This window comes from Gekko japonicus, unplaced genomic scaffold (assembly GCF_001447785.1).
Source record: "Gekko japonicus isolate JY-2015 unplaced genomic scaffold, Gekko_japonicus_V1.1 scaffold649, whole genome shotgun sequence".
NCBI lineage: Eukaryota > Metazoa > Chordata > Lepidosauria > Squamata > Gekkonidae > Gekko > Gekko japonicus.
In genome coordinates, this window is record NW_015167555.1 from 629619 (window position 1) to 651271 (window position 21653).

General features: G+C 45.2%; 1 protein-coding gene across 8 annotated transcripts in view; it reads left to right on the forward strand.

Annotated features, from left to right (window-relative positions):
* Positions 1-21653, forward strand: part of PPFIA2 (protein tyrosine phosphatase, receptor type, f polypeptide (PTPRF), interacting protein (liprin), alpha 2) — a 414803-nt gene that overhangs the window by 220862 nt on the left and 172288 nt on the right. For 3 of the 8 annotated variants that reach the window (XM_015413720.1, XM_015413718.1, XM_015413723.1), the window contains exon 3: positions 4519-4545. The exons of the other annotated variants lie outside the window; for them this stretch is intronic. In XM_015413720.1, the coding sequence (XP_015269206.1) occupies positions 4519-4545 (27 nt within the window). The remainder of the gene's footprint in view (positions 1-4518; positions 4546-21653) is intronic. 8 annotated transcript variants of the gene reach the window in all.

The window sequence follows — 21653 nt, forward strand, 5'->3', positions numbered from 1 at the left end:
GACAAGGAGGCTCTTGCTATAGTGGCCGGGGTGAAAAAATTCACCACTACCTCTACGGCCGGCCCTTCACGGTCCTCACGGACCATAAGCCTCTCCTGGGTCTGCTCGCCCCGGACCGCCAGACCCCCCAGATGACTTCGCCCCGAGTGATCCGGTGGTCCGTCTTCCTGGCGGGCTACAACTACAGGCTCCTGCACCGGCCCGGGAAGGCAATGGGCCACGCGGACGCCTTGAGCCGCCTGCCTCTGCCGGAAACGGAGCCTGACCCGGCCCCAGCCCATCACATCGCGCTGCTGGAAACGCTGCCCGACCAGCCGGTTCACGTGAAAGAGGTGGCCCGGCGCACCGAAAAGGACCCTATCCTCTGCCGCGTCCTGGACTGGGTGAGAAGGGGGTGGCCGTTGGCCTCGGCGGGACCCGACTTTGCGGCCTATGCCTCGCGCAAAGACGAACTGTCTGCTCACAAGGGTTGTGTGCTGTGGGGAGGTCGGGTGGTAATCCCTTCCCCACTCCGAGACCGAGTACTTGCAGCATTGCACGAGGCTCACCCAGGAGTGGTGCGGATGAAGGCGTTGGCTCGGAGTTATGTGTGGTGGCCCGGCCTCGATCAGGACATTGAGAGACTGGTGAAACTGTGCCAACCCTGCCAGGCGTTCCGGCCCGCACCGCCCCGAGCGCCCGATCGTGCTTGGGAGTCTTCCCACAAACCTTGGTCCCGGCTACACTTGGACTTTGCGGGGCCGTTCCAGGGACAAATCTTTTTCATTCTAGTGGACGCTTACAGTAAGTGGCTAGAGGTGGTGCCCGTACCGTCTACCTCCTCGAAGGCCGCCATCAGAGCAATGCGCCACATTTTTAGCTCCCACGGCCTTCCAGACACCCTGGTGACCGACAACGGCACAGCATTTACCTCCAGCGAGTTCCAGGACTTCACGAGGTACTGTGGGATCCGACACGTCCGGTCAGCGCTCTTCCACCCGGCAACCAACGGCCAGGCGGAGCGCATGGTGCGCACCACCAAGGAAACACTGCGCAAGTTCGACAGTAAGGACTGGGACTACAAGCTGGCGGTGTTCCTGTTCGGCCAACGCACGACCCCGCACACCGAGACCAGCTGCAGCCCGGCGGAGCTCCTGATGGGTCGTCGCCTAACCTCCCGGCTGGACCGTCTACACCCAGACAGGGCCCCCGAGATGGAACTGACATCGGAATCGTACGCAGCCGCCAGAGGGTTCTTCCCGGAAGACCCATATAAACCGGCCTGTGAGCGGGTTTCCTTTGTCTTGTTCCTGATCTAATAAAGTACTCTATGCTGAAATCACTCCACATTTCCGAGTACTTTTCAGACAGCATTTGCTTCCCTTGGTAAATTAAATGAATGGTGTTTAAGACAGCATGGCAGTTCTGTGGAAAACACAAATTGTATTTGATCTGTATTCATTACCCCAAACCAAATTCCAATGGGGTATTAATACATAAAGAAATACATAAATAAATTCATTACCCCAAATCAAATTCCAGTGGGGTATTAAGACATAAATAAATTCATAAATAAATCCGTTACACCAAACCAAATTCCAGTGGGGTATAAATATATACAGCACATGGGATGGGGAGCACAGAACATGAAAAGGTGCAGTCTGCTTCTATTCTCTACCGCATATAATAGGAGCTCTGAGGGGTGAGTTTTACAGGGAAAAGTCACAGTTCATTCCCTTTTCTACCACCTCATGGCCCTGGTTCAAACCAGGTACCTTGTAGTTGTTTTATAATATTAAAGATAACAGAAGAATACCTGATCATAGACTGATCTCATATGTAAAATGTAGTTTGGTCCTGATGAAATTAATCAGATATAAGGAGGTGTGTTTTTTTATGTCCTTCATGCTTACAACTCAAGGAATTAACAAGCTCTGATTGTCAAATAAGTGAAGGCCCATTTATTTCTTCTTTGTCATATAATTGCAGCCATCCTACAAAGAACTCTTTTGTGTAGCAACTTTCCTGTAATGCCTCTGTGGTCTGAATTTCTCTCTTTCTGCCCCCCACCCCTACCTCATCATTCTTTCGCTGTCTTTTTTGCTCATAACTCTCCTGGTCTCCCTTCCACACAGTATCAGTGGCAGAGGCAACTCCCCAGGAATCACAACAGATCTCCCTACTACAGAGATCAGTTTCCCTTACGGTTGCCAAGTCCAGGTTGGGAAATTCCTGGAGAGTTTGGGGTAAAGCCTTAGAAAGGTGAGTTTTGGGGAGTGAAGTGACTTCAGCAGGGTATAATGCCATAGAGACCATCCTCCAAAGCAGCCATTTTCTCCAGAGGAATTGATCTCTGTCATAGAATCTGTAGTGTATCAGGACCAGACCGCATGGTCAGCTTGGGCAGCTTCGCTCCGACAGACAATGGACGATACGGATCCTAGCTCGCACCAATCAGAGGGCTAGGCTCCAGGCTGAGAGCCTGTGGGACTCTCAGCCACTAGTTTTGGACCTATTGGGAAGTGGGGGGTGTTTTGGGTGGTGGATTCACGGGGGATATAAGCCGGCCTGCGAGCCGGCTTGAGTTGTCTTGTTCTTAATCTAATAAAGTACGCTAAGCTGAAATCACTCGTCCGTCTACGTACTTTTCACTGGCAACAAAGGTGGGATTCATCTCCCCTTGAACAGAGACCACGTTCCGGGCATCGCCTTGAGTCACCGCGCCGAAATCACCACCACCACCGTGCGCATCTTCGAAAGCACCGCTCATCGCACCGCTCCCAGCTCTGAGCATTGCACCGCTGATCACTAGAGCAGCACCGCACCGCTCCTTCTCTACGTTCGCTAGTTCCTGCAGTTCCCACGGTTTCCGCCATTCGCTTCCATGTGGAACCATAAGATGGCTGCCATACCAGAGAGTCTCCCTGCCTTCGATATCGCCCAACCCTCGCAGTGGAAAACCTGGCTGGAGACACTCAAGAGCCACTTCACGATCCACAATGTGATGGACCCAGGTATGGAGGCCCATCTCTTGCTTAAAGACTTGATAGTGCCCCGGTTGACCAAAGACGAGTCTTACAGTTCTTTGGTTATGGCGCTGACTGACCACCTGGCTCCCAAACCTACTATATTTGTGGAGCAAATTGACTTTTTTGTGAAAGTCCAGGGCCCCGATGAGACCGCCTCTGATTTCCTGGCAGCGCTACATCGGGCGGCCACCAGGTGCTCCTTTTCTGACCTGGCTGAAGCTCTCCTCAACCAGTTCCTCATGAGACTACGGGAGCCTAAGCTCTGGAGGAGACTGATCAGCCAGGATGACCTGGATATTGATAAGGCGATCAGAGAGGCCATCGCTTATGAAAAATTGCATCACGACCGCGATGCCCAGGCGGTCCATCGCACACAAGCTACTGTCGGCTCTGACGCCTCAGACGAGGACAAGGTGCTACAGGTCCACCATTGGCCATCCCAGCACCCGCATCAGCCATCCTCCAACTCAGGCAAAGCATCTTCGGCTACCTCAGCCCCATATGCCAGCTGCGAGGAGGACCACGAACGAAGGTCTTGCCGGTTCCGGAATGCCGTTTGCAGTATGTGCAACAAATCGGGGCACATCTCCAGGGTCTGCCGCTCCAAAGGACAGCGCCCGAAGACTTCAGCCCACCAGACCTCGACAGACCAGCTCATCAATCTCCACTCCCTCTCGGCCCACCAGCAGCAGCACCTGGTATGTAACTTTCCCCCGGATGGCCCCAACAAAGTGCATGTTACGGTTCTCTTAGAGGAATCCCCCTGCAGCATGGAGATTGATACAGGGTCAACGTTCTCCATTATCTCCGCAGATACACTCCACCAGCTATGTCCCAAAGGGCCCCCCCTGCATAAGCCATGGGGTTTCACGTTACGGGACTTTAATAAGAACCCCGTGGCGGTCTGGGGCTGGTGCAAGTTCCGGGTGCAGTTCCAGGACTTTGATGGCCATTTAGACCTGCTGGTGGTGGAGGAGCGACTTTCCAGTCTGCTGGGCCTCTCCTGGTTCGGGCCCTTGGGACTATCTTTGAATGGGGTCAACCAGGTCTGGTCACAGGATTTTGGCACTGTGTGCGCTGAATTTCCCTGCATTTTCGATGGCACCCTGGGATGTTTCTCTGGGCCCCATATTTCTCTGGACCTTGACCCTGCTGTGCGCCCCATTCGCATTAAGGACAGGCTGCCGCCACTGGCAATGAAGCCTAAGATTGAGGCTGAGCTGGATCGCCTGGTGGAACAAGGGGTTTTAGAACCTGTGGCATCTGCCCGGTGGGAAACACCCATAGTCACCCCGGTGAAGCTGAATGGGGCCGTGCGCATTTGTGCTGATTACAAATGCATGCTCAATAAGGCTCTGCAGGCACACGCTTACCCGGTGCCGGTGATGAGCCATATGTTGGCTGCTTTGGTGGGGGCCGGGGTTTTTGGCAAGTTGGACTTGGCTTAGGTGTATCAACAATTGCCGGTTAATGCCGCCATGGCCGAGGCCCAGACTATCACGACGCACAGGGGGGCTTTCAAGGTACACCGCCTCCAGTTCGGAGTCTCAGTCGCACCGGGTATTTTTCAATCTTTTATGGATTCACTCCTAAAAGGTATCCCCAGAGCTCAGCCATTTTTAGACGACGTGCTGATCGCTTCCCCGGACCACTCGTCTTTTGCCAACCGGCTGTGGGCTGTGCTGCATCGCTTCAACACAGCCGGGCTCAAGGTCAAGTGGGAGAAGTGTCTGCTGGGGGTCCCTTGAGTTGAATTTCTGGGCTTCGCAGTCGCCACCTCTGGCATCCACCCCACCGTGGATAAGGTGAAAGCCATCACTTACGCACCGCCTCCGCGGTCCAAACCGGAGCTGCAGGCTTTTCTGGGGCTCCTGAACTTTTATCATTTGTTTTTGCCCCTCAAAGCTGTGGTTGCTGAACTGCTCCAGCCTCCTGGACAAATCGGCACCGTGTGTCTGGGGTCCGCTGCAAGCCGTGGCGTTCCAAGTGGTTAGGGACGTGCTGGTGTCACATTCGGTCCTAGCACATTTCAACAAGGCTCTCCCTGTTGTGCTGGTTTGTGACGCTTCGCATTACGGGGTTGGGACAGTCCAGGGGCATCAGCTGCCAAACAGCCGTGAGGTCCCGGTTGCCTAGGATTCACGGACTCTGTCGGTGGCTGAGTGCAACTACGTGCAAATTGATAAAGAGGCGTTGGCTATTGTGGCGGGGGGAAGAAATTTCACCACTATCTGTATGGGCGCCCCCCCGTTCATGGTCCTCACGGACCATAAGCCGCTGCTGGGTCTCCTCGCCCCCGACCGCCAAACCCCTCAGATGATTTCCCCCCATGTGCTGTGCTGGTCTATTTTCATGGCTGGGTACTCCTACACCCTCATTCATGGCCCGGGGAAGGCGATGGGCCATGCGGACGCCCTGAGCCGACTGCCGCTGCCAGTCTGCGACCCGGCTCTGGCTCCCACACACCAGGTCGCACTCCTGGAGTCCCTCCCAGATCAGCAGGTCCACATCAGAGAGGTGGCTTGCTGCACCTCCAAGGACAAGGTTCTCTGCCGGGTCTTGGACTGGGTGGTAAGGGGGTGGCCCGAGGCCAAAGGGGACCTGGACTTTCCTCCCTTTGCTTCCTGGAAGGACAAACTATCTGTCCACAAGGGCTGTGTGCTGTGGGGAAGCAGAGTGATGATCCCTAAGCCCTTACGGGAACGGGTCCTCGCCGCCCTTCACGAGGTGCATCCCGGGGTGGTGCACATGAAAGCCTTGGCTCAGAGTTACGTCTGGTGGCCGGAGCTGGACAAAGACATTAAGGACGTAGTAAAGAAGTGTCAGCCATGCCAAGCCTCTCAGTCAGAACCACCTCGAGCCCTGGAAAGGGCCTGGGAAGCCTCTCACCGCCCCTGGTCCAGGTTACACTTGGATTTTGCTGGACCTTTCCAGGGGCAGCTTTTCATTATACTTGTAGACTCCTGCAGTAAGTGGCTGGAGGTAGTTCCAGTACCCTCCACATCATCGAAGGCGGCCATCCTGGCAATGTGGTGGATACTCAGCACCCAGGGAATCCCTGACACGCTGGTCATGGACAACGGGACGGCATTTACCTCAAGTGAGTTCCAGGACTTCACGAGATATTACAGTATCCGCCATGTCCGGCCGGCCCCGTTTCATCCCGCGACCAAAGGTCAGGCAGAATGCATGGTCCGGACAATGAAGGACGCCCTCCACCACCTGGACTCCTCGGATTGGGACTATTAGCTGGCAGCTTTTCTGTTCGGCCAGCGAACTACACCCCACACCACTACGGGGCGCAGTCCAGCAGAGCTACTTCTCAGCCATCACCTGATGACTCGACTGGACCGCCTGCACCCAGACCGGGCACCAGTAGAAGCTCCAGCCACAGTCCTTAGCTTGGTTCCAAACACAATAGGGACCATGGATCCTAGACCACCCTGAGTCCTCCAATAGGACATTGGAGGGAAATTCAAACCCCCCAATGGAACTGTGGGTGTGCCTGGGTGGAGTGTATGTAGCCTTGCCAGGCCGTGTGTGTTCTCTTGTTGTGAAGTACAATAAATGCATCTAGTTAGCATGTCATAGTCCAAGTTTCCATGTGCGAACTCAGTACTTTACACCTACGGCCCTTTTTAGGTTTGTAGAAAGATCTGTCTTGCCTGTTCACTGCTCCAGTCATTGGATTCAAGTATCAAAAGATATCCTGACTTTGGTATTAGAATCTCTTCTTATATATAATTGTCTTTTTGTGTGAGACTTTTCCAGAAGATTCCACACGCTCTCGAATCAGTTGGCTCCCTGGTGTCTCTTATGAAGTGTCTCTTATGAAGTGTCTTATGAAGTCTGTCTCCACTGGCTGCGTTCCTGCCTCCCTTGCCATTGTCCTGCACACAGAAGTGCCACCCAGTATCTCAGCCTCAGTCTGCTCGAAGCTGACAGACGGGCTGGATGCTCCAGCGGGCAGGGGGTCATCAGGCCAAGCCCACTCCTGGCTGCGGCACAGTCGTCTTCACCTGAGCCTGGCTACAGGTGGTCGGCTGGGCTGTGACTGGATAATGGGTGCACCAGGCGTTCTAGCAGGTGGGGGGCATCAGGCCGAGCCCGCTCCTTCCGCCACCGTGGTCGTCTTCGCCCGAGCCCAGCTACAGGTGGCTGGCCGGGCTGTGACTGGACAACGGGCACGCTGGGTGCTCCAGTGGGCGGGGGGCTCAGGCCAAGGCCGCTCCTGCCATCGCAGTTGTCTGAGCCTGACTACAGGTAGCTGGCTAGGCTGCAACCGGGCAGCAGGCAGCCTGGACGCTGCAATGGGTGGGGGTCATCAGGCAAGCCCAATCCTGCCACTGCCATGGTCATCCTCGCACAAGTCTGTCTACAGGTTGTCCGTCGGCCTGCAACCTGCCAGGGGCTGGTGCGCCACCAGGCTGGAGACTGGTGGAGGTGGCCCAGAGGCTGCGGGATGCACCTGGGCGGGAGACCAGTCATGGGGCATTCCATCACCCCTCGATCCTGGGGGCTGGGGAGGGGGGAGGACAGGGCGAATGGGGCCGCCTGGGTCCCCGCTTTCTAGGACTCATTGTATTTGTTCTACAATGGGCTTTGCTCCTAGTATAAGATAGCTCTATAAGGGCTGTACTGTCATTTGGGATTTTCTGTATCATTGGGGGAGTGCTTGCCTAGTGGCACACATTTGGTATAACTGTCCCACTGGATCTGAGCCTGCTAGGTTTTCTTACACTCTTGTCTAGCTATGGGAACATAAAAAAGAGTCCTCCAGAATCAGATCAGTGATTCATCTACTCCAGCATCCTGTCTCGCACAGTAGCCAACCTGTTACTGTGGAGGGTCAACAGCAAGGCATACAAGCTAAAGCATTCCCCAGATGTTGCTTCCTGGCACTGTATTTAATGGTTTTTTAGTCTCCATTGCTAGTAGCCACTGATAGACCTCTCCTCTATGAATAATGCCCTTTTGAAGCCATCTGTGCTTGTGGCTATCACTACATCCTCTGGAAGCAAATTCCACACTCACTGAGTAAAGAAATATTTCCTTTTGTCTGTCCTGAATCTACTACCCATCAACTTCACTCTAGTATTTGGGAAAGGGAGACTCTCTCTACTGTCTCTACCCAGTATATAATTTTATAAAACTCTATCATATATCCCTTTAGTCATCCCTTTTCTAAACTGAAAAGTCCCAGACTCTTCTGCCTTTCCTCCTAGGAAAGGTGCTCCATGCCTTTAAGTCATCTTGGTTGGCTTCTTCTGTACTTTTTTTCAGCTCTACAGTGTCCTTTTGAGATACAGTGACCCAGAACTGCAAATAGTATTCCAAATGAGGCTGTCTATACATGGACATTATAATACTGGCTGTAACATTTTCTATCCCTTTTGTAATAATCCTAAACAGAGAGTTTGCCTTTTACAACAGTGCCGCACACTGCACTCACATTTTCATTGAGCTATCCACTACAACCCCAAGGTCTCTTTGCCCCTCTGTCTCAGCAAGTTCAAAGCACATTAGCTTGTACTTAAATTTGGGATTGTTTGTTCCAGTGTGCATCACCTTACAATTACCTACATTGAACTCCAACCACCACACTGTTGCCCACTCACCCAAACTGTGAAGATCCTCCTGCAGATCTTCAAATTTGGCCTTGGTTTTCACCATCCTGAATAATGTTGTGTCATCTGTACCCTTGCCCACTACACTACTCATCTCCCATTCCAGATCATTTATGGACAAATTAAATAAGAATGGCACCCAGTACTGATCCTTCTGTGATCATACTGCTTATTTCCCTCCATTGAGAAAACTGTCTGTTTATTACTACTCTCTGCTTCTTGTCATTTAAGCAATCCATAAAAGTGTCCATCCTCTTATCCTGTGACTGCTAATCTTACTCAGGAGCGTTTGGCGAGGTACCTTGTCAAATGTCTACCAGGTGACCACTTTGTCAAAAAAACTCCAAAGGCTGGTGAAGCAGGCCTCCCTTTGCAGAAGACATGCTGATTTTTTTCTCAGCAGGCTTTGTTCTTCTATGCAGGCCCTCTGCCAAGGGGACCCTTGGGGCGAGGCCCCTTCCAAATATGCCCTGCCCCCTCACCTAGATTGTTGATTTCTGGAGGTTTGATTATTATTTTTTTGCAGGCTCTACACAGCACTGACATTGAGCCTGCCAAGCCACACTGGCCCACAGCACAATTTCCTGGCTGATTAGCACTGCAGCCTCTGAGCCTCAGCTCCTTCCATGCAATGCTCCTCATCCTTCCTGATTTACTCAGCTGTGCTGCTGCTACCCTGCTCCTCAGTTCTTCATTGCCACATGTCTGGATTAGCTGGAAGGTGCAGCTGTGGCAGAGCACCTGTTTAGAGAGAGGCTCGTGGGGAGGGTGTTACATTCTCAGAGCTGGCAAGGTGAGCCGCAGCTGCAGAGCAGGACTGGCTTGGAGCTGAAGCTGAGGCCTAGGCAGGCAAGTGGTTGCAGGCTGCTCCTCCTCTGGCTGGAGCTGCTGCTTCTCTCACAGGGAATCAGCCCATTGAGCTCCTGCCAGCCTGGGCTATGAATGGAGAGCCAGGCAGGGAAGGGAGACTTTGCTCTGCACCAACCGCTTCCTGGGCTCTTTCCACGCATGGCCAGGCAAAGCAAGGGAGGGCAACGTGTTTGGCAGAATGGCTGCCTGGCTGGCTTGCAGCTCCCTGCCTGCTCACTCACTCCCAGTTCCTCCATGAAATCTATGGGTTTATATTCCATTCATCCCAAGAGTCAAACACAATTCTTTAGAGTAAACAATGTTATAAATTACTATGGATTTGTCTTGTGCATTTTTCACTTCATTCGTTGTCTCTTTAATGTGATTATCCAGCCTATAAATGTAAAATATGTGTTTCCTAAGTTATCATGTTTCATTCATAATTGGTTCTAATTTGTGGTTGATTGCACTGTTAAATTGGTTTTAAAATCAGTGTTAATGGGATGAAGTATTAAACTAATAGTTTGGCTGTATCTTTCAGGGGATGTCCATTGAGTGCCAAGTATAAGCAAATGAAATTGCCCTACATGCCCAGTTTTAATAGTAGCGAAGCCTTTTCTAGCCAGCATTTCCCTTATTAACATTCTAATTATAAAGACTTATTTTAATCAGTTAAAGCTCAGCTGTCATAGTTTAAAATCCCATTTCTTGTGACAGCTGAGATGCAAACTCAGAGGACTCTTTATTTTAAAATGATATCATAGCTGAGTGTAGCAATTGATACAGTAATTGCTATATAAAGTAGGATCACAGTTCTCTATCAAAATCCTAGCTGTTTGGATAAGTGCATTGTCTGGGATCCCAAGAACCCTGCAGAGCAAGGCCAGCTCTTTCTTGTCAAGGCCATATCATTATGACTTCTTAGGGATTTTTTAATAACTATAGGCCCTCACATTCTTGAAACCTGGAGTTTCATGATCAACTTGTCAGGTGGCACAGGGAGCTTGCAATCAGAACCTGGGGCCTCAGAAGCCTCCATCCCCCTGCCTTGCATACACAGATCTCTCAGAATAGGCCTTTGAATCCCAACCAGTCTCTGTGAGAAATATAAATGAGGATACACAAAAATACAGGTACACATTAAATGTGATTATCTTTATGAATTGTTCATTTTCTGAGCGGTTGTATACCATTTACTCAAATGCAACACTACATTTTTTCCGGGAATGCCATCAGTTAATAAAATACTTTTGTATATCACTTTAGGGATTTTCTTACATTCAGAGTCATCCTTTTAAGTAAATATGGAAAATATGTGATAATTAAGGCACCTTAAGATGGAAATATCTACAAATCTGCAGAGGTTTTTTTTTTTAATGAATCTCCACAGCAATCTTAGAATCTTAGAAAACAGCAGTCCTTTGAAAACAGGATTCGTATACTCATGCAATGACTGTAGAAACTCATTCATTCTGTGATTGGAACATAAAAGTCAACTGCAATTAGGTTAGCAGTAGAATTAATCATCTTGGTTTTTAAACTTCTTTGTTGTGTTATATGATTTTTTTGTCTACCATTTTTTCAGTTCTGTGGTCTGTTAGTACTGCTTTTGAATAATTTGTTTGATAATCTGTCAAAGAAAAGTATTTCCATTACTAGATTGACCTAATTCTGTCCATGACAGATAAAGCATTTAAAATGTGACCTCCCCTACTCTTTCACTCAGACTCTTCCACCCTCCACAACCTCTGTCACACAGGTTCGGGGTTACAGATAGGTCAGGCAGTAACAATTCACCCACCCTTCTTACCTTTCACACACAGTCACCTCTCTTTCATTCACAGGGACACCACCAGACAGGGTAGCACAGACTCCTTTAACAATCACCCCTCACTCACACTACAGAGCTATTAGAATTCAAGTGCTACTTCAGTCACACGCTGCTACCATTTAATCATATTCTTATGTATATTATGGTGCTGGAGAAGACCCTTGAGAGTCCCTTGGACTGCAAGGAGATCAAATCAGTCAATCCTAAAAGAAATCAACCCTGACTGTTCCCTGGAAGGCCAGATACTGAAGCTGAAGCTCAAATACTTTGACCATCAAATGAGAAGGGAGCACTCACTGGAGAAGACCCTGATGCTGGGAAAGACTGAAGGTAAAAGAAGAAGGGGACAGCAAAGGATGAGATGGTTAGACAATGAGGAATTTCAGACAGATGATATAATCCAGAAGAGGAACGGTTCCTGGTCTGTCATTTCAGACAGAACCGTTTTATAACCGGTTCCCTACCGGAATATATTTGTAATTTCACACACAAACGCTTCTGTCCCATTCAGGAAATGGGGCTGAAGCGTTTTACCTGTCAACTGCTTCCAAGTGTCAGCAAGCTGCCAAAGGTTCTTTTTATTCCTGTATGCATTCCGGTACCTGAGTTCGGCAATGTACCTATCTCTGTATCCCCCCCCCAGACGTCCGCTCATATAACCATGCGCATATATTCATAGTGGTTGCATTCTTGTTAGTCTACGCCAGCCATGCCTGCTGTAACATTATCATTTCCAAGGTCACAGGTGGTTAAGAGAAGAAGTCTGCTTTGCTTTGGTTTTAATGAGTAGAAACTGTGGGAAGCGTTTTGTAGTGATAACACAGTTGCCATTGCTTTCCCAGGGGTTTTGGGCGCGTAAACTGTTTTTTGGGCACGAGCAGGAACCATGTCTAGTGGCTGTATCGATTATGAATTTGCTTTAACCTTCCCAGCTCAATGAGCTAGCGTTATTCTGAACAGTGATTCTGTTCAGTGACTCATGGCTTCAATAAAGTAATCCCTTTCTATAAGTGTGTACTCTGTTGAATTGCTGTGGGACCTGACACCAAGTAGTCTTCAGTTTCCTCTCCCAGTTCCGATGCGCTTTTTCCCGCTATTTTTCACCAGCGCGGGTGATCTCCGGCTTTTTTTAACGTTAGCTTTTTAGCACTATAGTGCTATAACGGTATAATGCTATAACGCAACAGCATTATATCAACCCCATTGGAATGCCTGGAGTGTTGTGTTATAGCACTATAGTGCTCTAAAGCAAACGTAAACAAAAAAAGCTGGAGATCGCCTGCACGGGCGGAAAATGGAGGGGGGAAAGCGGTGCACTCTGAAATGGCAAACCACTTCAGATCCAGCTCTGTACCGGAAGGGGAAAGCCATGTGTGAAATGGTAGCCCTATACTGGTTTACTTCATGATGGATCAAAAACGGCTTCAAAACGGGTTAAAAAGGATAATGTGAAATTCCTCAGTGTTATCGATGCAATGAAAATGAAATTAAGCAAACTCCAGAGGATGACAGAGAACAGGAGTGCCTGGTGTGATGTGGTCCATGGGGTCGCAAAGAGTCAGACTCAACTGTCCGGCTGAACAAAAACATGTATATTTATATAAATCAAGATCTTGGTTTGTATGTGTGTTTGTGTGTGCTTTCCCTGAGACTATGCACATCTAGCCCACATGGTTAAAAAAAAGTTAAATTTTATTTATGGCTTAAGCGAAACATTAGAGTGAATCAGGTAGATGGTTACAGAGTTTCTCCACACTTGAATTTTTGAACCATAGCTCTGTTCAGCCATTTGGGATTCTTTGTTACAAGTTGACTTTCACCCAGTCAGCAGCAGGCAGCTGTCCTCCTATACACTGATTTTAAAAGTTATTGCTGCTTCCTGACTGGCTTTGACAGCTTTTCATGAAGATCATCCCAGGTTCAATCCCCAGCATCTCCAGCTAAAAGGAGAAGAGGTAGAGGTGATGTGATGTGATGTGAACAACCACTGCTTGAGACCTTGGAGAGCCACTGCTAGTCTGAGTTGACAATACTGACTTCGATGGACTTATGGTCTGATTCAGTATAAGGCAGCTTCATGTGACTGGTCAAGTGGTTAAAGAAGATAATAATTTCTATATCGTGGAAATATATTCACTGCTGTTTTGTGGTGTTTTATTTCCACTCAAACTTTTAAACCTCACTGCCTTTTAAAATCAGTAAATTCTGAGAATAGATTCCAGCTTACACTCTGTTTCTGTAGTACGTTTTGAATCTTACATAACTAATGCAGCTGTTTGGTGAATTTTGAACTGTCATTATGTTGCATTTGATTCCCAAAAGTGGGGAGTCTTACAAAGCAAAATGCAACAGATTTAAACCATTTGAGAGCTTTCAGACAGAATTTCATCTGTTCTCATTAGATTTTGGCAATCTATACCATTAAAACACTATTTTAATGCCAGATTTAGCTCTGGTGCCTTAATTGTTTAGAAGCCTATGGAAATGTTAACCTTTTTTGATACAATGGAATATATAGATTTTTATAGTTCTCTCCCTTCTCAGAATTGGGACCACACTCAGAGTGTCTAAAATGGAATGCGGAATAGCAGAATTCTGTTGTCAAAGCTACCAAACAGTCATCTTTACACCTAATATTGCAACTTCTATACAGAGGAATAATTCCATGAGGTTTTTACACTTTATTTGAGGCTTTGACAGGTTGTTGGCCCGCACCTTTTCTCCCTGTGCAGTCAGCCATAGCGCCTCTCTCCCCTCCCTCTCTCCCACCAAGATGCCCCATTTGGGCCCCCCCATGAAAAAATGTCTAGCTACAAGGCTGTACCCCAAAGGTACCACTGCACTCAAATCTAACTGCTCTATCGAAGACCAACTTGACTACCCTCTGAATCTTTCTTTATTGTAGAGTTTTCTTCAATACCAGAGCACCCTCAGCAGTACCAATGACTTACTGACATAATTTATGGTGCATCAGGATGCAGCTCCCCTCCGTTTTTTCTGGCCATTCCCCCATTCATCAGCCAGGCAGTGGCTGGAGACAGGGAATCCCCCACCCCAGGGAAGGGGCTAACAGCCCTAGCCATGTGCCTTCCATGTGGGAAATATTATTTGACCGGGCTTCCGGTCGAGCTAAGATGGAGGACTGAAGCGTTTCGCGATCGTGCGAAGCGAGCGACGGCCACTTTTGACAGTTTGGGCAACATACAGCCCAACGCATCACTCCCCAGCGAGGGGGGGGACAAGCAGGCAGCGGCGCCCAAGAGGGAGTGTGAGGTTGGCGTGAAGCAGCTTCGGAAAAAGCTGAATCAGGCTTTGACCTCCTCCCACGAAGACGGCAAGTGCCAAGCAACTCTATAGTGGCCGATCGAGCCGGATTACCGGCATAAATTCTTCGTCAGCCGACCTCTTTGAAGAAGGACAACAACTGTGAGTGAAAGAAGCAATGCGAAACCCGTTTTGAACGTGCTAGATAACTTTAAACGTGCCGCTTACCTGAACTGAGTCTTGAGTCAATTTGAAATAAGCGGTTGAGCGGATAATGAATATTAAATCCCAGAAATCTGATTCCGGAGAGAATAAAAGTTGATTGAAGGCTTTAAAACTGTAAAAACGTATATTGTTTACCATTCCTGTGGTGAAGATTGAGCCGTGTGCGCAACTCCAAAACCGAAACTAATGAACAATATCGTGGGAAGAAGAGGCTGGTGTTTTAAAGAAAGAGGTCCGTGTGGAACAGGCAGGAAGTTGAAATCCTAGATGGGCAATAGCGAAGAGGATGAAGGTGGAGCTCCTTAAGTTGCCGGACCGGAAGTGAGTTTTATTCGAACGGACGGGCCTGACAAATTACAAGATCAGAGACAATGATGGAGTTCAGAAGGATGCAGACTCATCTGAGATTCAGAGGCATTAAGGAAACAGAGAATGAGAACTTAAAAGAAAAAATGATGGAAGTGATAACGGCTTTTCTGGGCGAGGAGGAAGGGTCAATGGACTCAGACTTTGATTTGATTTATAGAGTGAACTCCAGAATTGCAGAAAAGAAGAATTTACCAAGGGATGTAATTGTACAATTTGTAACAAGATCAATAACAGAGGAGATATTCAAGAAGCAATTCAACGTCCCTTTTGTAATAGAGGGAAACAAAATTATGGTGATGAGAGAACTCCCAAGAACAATACTGCAAGACAGGAAAAGGTATAAATCCTTGGCGGACAAACTCAGAGCTTTGAGCATCAGATATAGATGGGAGATTCCACAAGGTTTATCCTTTACGTATCAAGGTGGGAGGATTCAGATCAGATCGATGATGGACTTTTATAAATTTAAGGCGGACAATGCGGACGTCTTTGGAGAACTTTAAAATAAAACGCATAATGGAGTACAAATTGTTGTCATGGAATGTTAATGGATTAAATTCACCAAACAAGAGGAAAAGAATCAATCATTGGATACAGAAACAGAAATGCAACGTGATATGCTTGCAAGAAACACATATTAGAAAACAGGATATAAAATATTTAAAGAATGCTTTATTTGGAATTGAATTTTGTTCTGCGGCCTCAAACAAGAAAAAAGGAGTTGTGACATATGTGAAGAAGGAGTTACAACCTACAGAAATTTTTAAGGACATAGATGGCAGATACGTGGGTGTGGAATTAATGATTCAGCAGAAAAAAACATTGTTGATCAACGTGTACGCACCCAATGGAGCAAAGGAAAAATTTTTTAAGGATATAACTGACCAATTACAACAATTGACTTATGAGCAAGTTATTATGGCCGGAGACTTTAATGGGACAATAGATCGTCTAGACAGAAAACCACAAAAGGACAACGAATTCAGCGGAAAATTGCCAAAGAATTTTTTTGAATTAGTTAAGCAAGAAAAATTAGAAGATGTTTGGAGGAAATGGAACCCGATGCAGAAAGACTTTACTTTTTATTCCAATAGACATTGCTCTTTTTCCAGAATTGATATGATTTGGATGTCTGAAGAATTATCAATGAAAACACATAAGACTGAAATTTTGCCAAGATGTAATTCAGATCACAATCCGGTGGTATGGAGTTCCACAGAAAGGAAAAAACCCTTTCTGTGGAGGATTAATGAAGACTTGTTGGATAAGAAAACGGTAATTGAGATGTTAAAGGAAGAAACGAAACAATTCTTTCAACAAAATTTAAATAAAGAAACACCGATACAGATTGTATGGGATGCTTATAAAGCGGTGATGAGAGGAATTCTCATCTCGCAAAACGTGAAGCAAAAAAAGGAAAAACTTCAAAAACAAACAGAAGTGTTAGAAAAAATTGCTCAGAAAGAAAAGGAATTAAAAAAGAAGCCTGGAAAAAAGCAAATTATTAAAGAATTAAAGTTGCTGAAGGAACAACTGAATGAGACTTGGAATCAGGAAATGTATTGGAATTTAAAGAAGTTACAACAGAAATCTTTTGAAGGGGCGAACAAACCGGGAAAATACTTAGCTTGGCAACTTAAGGCTAGAAGAGAGAGAAGAATGATAACCAAAATAATAGAAGATGGAAAAGAGTTCGTTGATCCTAATGGAATAAAGAGATGTTTCTTCAAGTATTATGCTAAACTATTCCAAACAACTAGAGTTGATCTTGAGAAGATTAAAACATATTTAAAGGAGATTCCACTACCAAAAATAAGTAAGGAATACAAAGATTTATTAAATGGTCCAATTCAAAAAGAAGAAGTGATGAAGGCAATAGAAGAGACAAAGTTGGGGAAGGCGCCTGGGCCGGACGGATTTACAGCGAAATTCTACAAAAAGATGAAAGAAGAAATTTCCCCGGTCCTGGAAGCTTTAACCAACGAAATAAGAGAAAACAAAAAGGTGCCGGACTCATGGAAAGAAGCAATTATTTCTTTGATTCCAAAGGAAGGACAAGATTCAACAAATGTAAAGAACTACAGGCCAATATCTCTTTTGAACAACGATTATAAAATCTTTGCAAAAATTATTGCAGAAAGGGTGAAAAACTATTTACAAACGGTAATTTCTGAAGATCAAGCGGGCTTTTTACCCAAAAGGCAGATTAGAGACAATGTAAGAATAGTAATGGACGCAATTGAATATTATGAAAAGCACCCAGAAAAAGAAGTAGCTTTTCTGTTTGTTGATGCAGAAAAAGCTTTTGACAATCTTAATTGGAATTTTATGCACCAGATGATGGAAAAGATTGAAGCGGGACAACATTTTAGAAATTGTATTGAAGCTATCTATTCTGAACAAAGAGCTAAAATAAATGTGAATAAAGAACTGACAGATAACTTCAAAGTACAGAAAGGAACAAGGCAAGGTTGTCCGTTATCACCGTTATTATTTATCTGGGTATTGGAAATACTTTTACAAAAAATACAGTACGATCAAGAAATAAAGGGCTTGACACATAAAGGACACCAATACAAATATCGAGCATTTGCAGACGATGTAATGTTTATGGTGGAAAACCCAACAGAAAAATTGACATTGCTTTTTCAAAAAATAAAGGAGTTTGGAGAATTGGCCGGCTTTTACGTAAATAAGAATAAAACAAAACTTATATGTAAAAACATGATCAAACAAAAACAAGTGGAACTACAAGAACTGGTACAATGTGAAGTAGTTAAAAAAACAAAATACCTTGGAATTGAATTAACGGCAAAAAATATAGACCTATATAAGAATAATTATGAGAAATTATGGACTAAGCTGACTCAAGATTTTAAGAAATGGGATAAAATGAACTTATCACTGATGGGAAGAATATCAGTTATAAAAATGAATGTCCTACCACGTTTGATGTTCCTGTTCCAAACAATACCAATTCTGCATAAAACGGATTTGTTGGCCAAGTGGCAACAAGAGTTGTCAAAATTTGTTTGGGCAGGCAAGAAACCAAGGATCAAAATGAAAATACTTTGTGATGCCAAAGAAAGAGGAGGTCTACAAATGCCAAATCTTAGACTATATTATGAAGCGGTTTGTCTAACATGGATGGATCAATGGGTGAAGCTTGAAAATGACAGATTGTTGGGGTTGGAAGGGCATGATTGTAGATTTGGCTGGCATGCATATTTATGGTATGACAAGATAAAAATGGACAGTTTTTTTAAACTTCACTTGGTGAGAAAAGCTTTGTATATGGTATGGACAAGATATAAGAAGTACCAGAGTGACTTAAGACCATTGTGGATTGTACCAGTAGAAGTGTTGATATCTTACTCAAGACAGCGAGGTAGAGACTGGTTGCCATATAGAGATTTAATTAAAAAAGAGGGAACAGAGTGGGTAATGAAAAAGCAGAATGAAATTGAATATGAATATGAGTGGTTGAAATATATGCAGATTTATGATCTTTTTAGATCTGACAAAAAAAACTATGGTTTTAGAGAGGAAAAAAATGAAATTGAAAAGGTTTGGGAGAGTGGAGGAGGAAAAAATATTTCTAAAATGTATAAGGTGTTGTTAAAATGGTATACTGAAGATGAAACTGTTAAAGAACAAATGTTAAAATGGGCTATTAATATGAATAAGGAAGTGGCTATGGAAACCTGGGAATATTTGTGGAAAAATTCTATTAAGATCTCGACATGTACTAATGTTAAAGAAAATTGTTATAAGATGATGTATAGGTGGTACATGACACCTAAGAAAATTGCAAATATGAATCAAAATATGTCAAACAAATGCTGGAAATGTAAGAGGCATGAGGGCTCATTTTATCATATGTGGTGGACTTGTGAGAAAGCTGTAGACTTTTGGACAAAAGTCCACAATGAAATGCAAAAAATACTGAAATGTTCTTTTAAAAAAGCACCGGAAATTCTGCTTTTGGGACTCAAAATGGAAGAAGTCAATACGACTAAAAAAACTTTACTCTGGTACCTGATAGTGACAGCGAGAATGATTTATGCTCAGTTTTGGAAGACAGAAAAGGTACCAGAGGTTGAAGAATGGATACAAAAAGTTCTGTTCATGGCACAAATGGATAAGATTACAAAAAAACTGAATTAACAAAGAAGATGATGAGTTTTTTGGAGAATGGAATGACTTTAAAATTTATCTGGAAAAGAACTGGGATGTGAAACAAAACTTAATATGTTTAGATCAATATTAAGTCAAATGATGTTATCTTTAGATTGTAATGATGAGAAACTGATAATGTTGATGATATGAAGTAATTTGGAGCAGGGGTGGAAGCATTGTGGGAAGCCATTGGAGGGAGGGGAGGAACTGGGAATGGGGTAGACAATTGATAGAATGAAATGTTTTATATGTTGTATTCCTGAGAAAATAAAATTTAAAAAAAAAAAAAAAAAAGGAAATATTATTTGACCAAAACCTATGAATTTTAAGAGATGATGTTATTTCCAAATGTGATATGTTTCAACCCTGGGAAGCTGTCACTTCGGCACACATAGAAACCTGGACGGAGGAATTATTAGATTTAGCAGTGAAGGAAAAGTAATGTTTAATAGATGGAATGCAGGAATGAAGTTCAGTGGCACTTGGACTAAATTTTTGGAGCTTTATGAAACTTGATGGAGTACTTATGTGTAATTGTTGCAATAAATTTCACCTTAATTTCCACTTTTTCTTTTTTTCTTTTTTTCTTTGATTTTGTTTCGTATGAGTTATTGGATTTGTTTTAATTTCTTTCATCTTTCTCCTTTTCTCTTTTTATCCTCCTTTTAAATGATCTGTTCATCCCTGTTCGGTGCTAGGACTAACTGTAAACATTAGATTTCTATAACCCAAATAACACATGCTAAGGCCATAGAAAAGAAGATATAAATAACTTAGCTGAAAAAGGAATCTATTTTTACATCTCAGAAGATTTTAGGTCAAACTTAATGTAACTCTCAAGTCATGTTTGGCTGACTCAGATCTATGTTTTATCATTAAAGTGTTTACCTGATATAGTAGTGGTAAAATATATGTGAGAATGCTGGAAGTTATTGAAGGCGAGGAAGGGGGAAGCAGAAATTAATCTTGTCACTGTTCTACAAAAAGTGTCACTTTGAAATCCCTCATGGGCTAAAATGGGCTTTAAATGGTACTTGACTCTAAATGTTAAGTGTATGAAACCATGAAAGGTGTTTATCACTCTGAAAAAGCCCTACTGACCAATGGAAATTACATCTGTTTACAGAAATACCTTAAAATTATAAAGATTGAATCAGAATGAAACTTCTCAGCCAGCTTCTTTCAAGCAAATAACAAGCAACTAATAACAATGATAATCTTTGCAACTGGAAATTAGAAGAAGAAAATGGGTGACAATCTGAATATTCACATCTACTGTAGTCCTTTTTAGATGTTCTAACTATGGAGAACAAATGCATAGAAGGCGAGCAATTCACTGGAACAATGTGTAGAGCCAATGCTCTCTCTTTGCTTAATTGTTATTGTGTGTCAAGATCCTAAGGTGCTTAAACTTGTGCACACAGGTCTAAACTAGGGAAAGTAGGGTTGCCAGCTCTAAGGAAGGAAATACCTGAAGATTTGGGGGGTGGATCCTGTGGAGGGCAGCATTGGGCGGGGAGGGGGGCGGAAGGACTCAGCAGGTATAATGTCATAGGGTCTACCCTCCAAAGCAGCCATTTTATCCAGGGGAACTGATCTCTGTCATCTGGAGATCAATTGTAACAGCGGGAGATCTCCAGGTCCCACCTGGAGATTGGTAACCCTAGGGGGAGAGTCAGCTGCACAGCAGGGGGTTGAAGAGAATGGTTTGATGGCTGCTGGGCCAAGATTGGCAACAGTAGTTCCCCAGGAGCAAAGGGCTGCTTTGGAGGGTAGACTGTACCTGTCTGAGGTCCCCTCTCCGGGCTCCACTCCTCAAATTTCCAGGAATTTCCATACCTAAAGCTGGCAACTTTATCTCCTCCCCTCTCAGCAGCCTCTTTCTAGGCAAAATTCTGTCTTTCTCATTAGCAGGGAGCAAAGCAGCTTACTTCATTCTCTTAGGCTTTGCGATCATTACAGCAACGCTGTAAGGTAGATTAGGCAGAAAGTCTGCGGCTGATCCAAAATCACCCAGGCAGCTTCCATAGGGATGCTCTTGCTGAACAGGAGCAAGCAGCCAGGGCTAGTGATGCCATGCCAGTCTGGAGGCATGAAGTCACCCTGAGAGTGCTTGCAGGCCTAGGGTTGCCATTGCCAACAAAGACAAATTGATGCAAAGGAGGATGGAAAAGTCTCCATATCTCTATTTTGCCTTAAATTGGTTTTGATGCCAGCAGAGTGAGAAAATGCCAGAGGCTCTGGGTGGGTGCCCCATGGTAAATGCACCAAACAATTCCTAAAGATTTTCAAAAACACTAC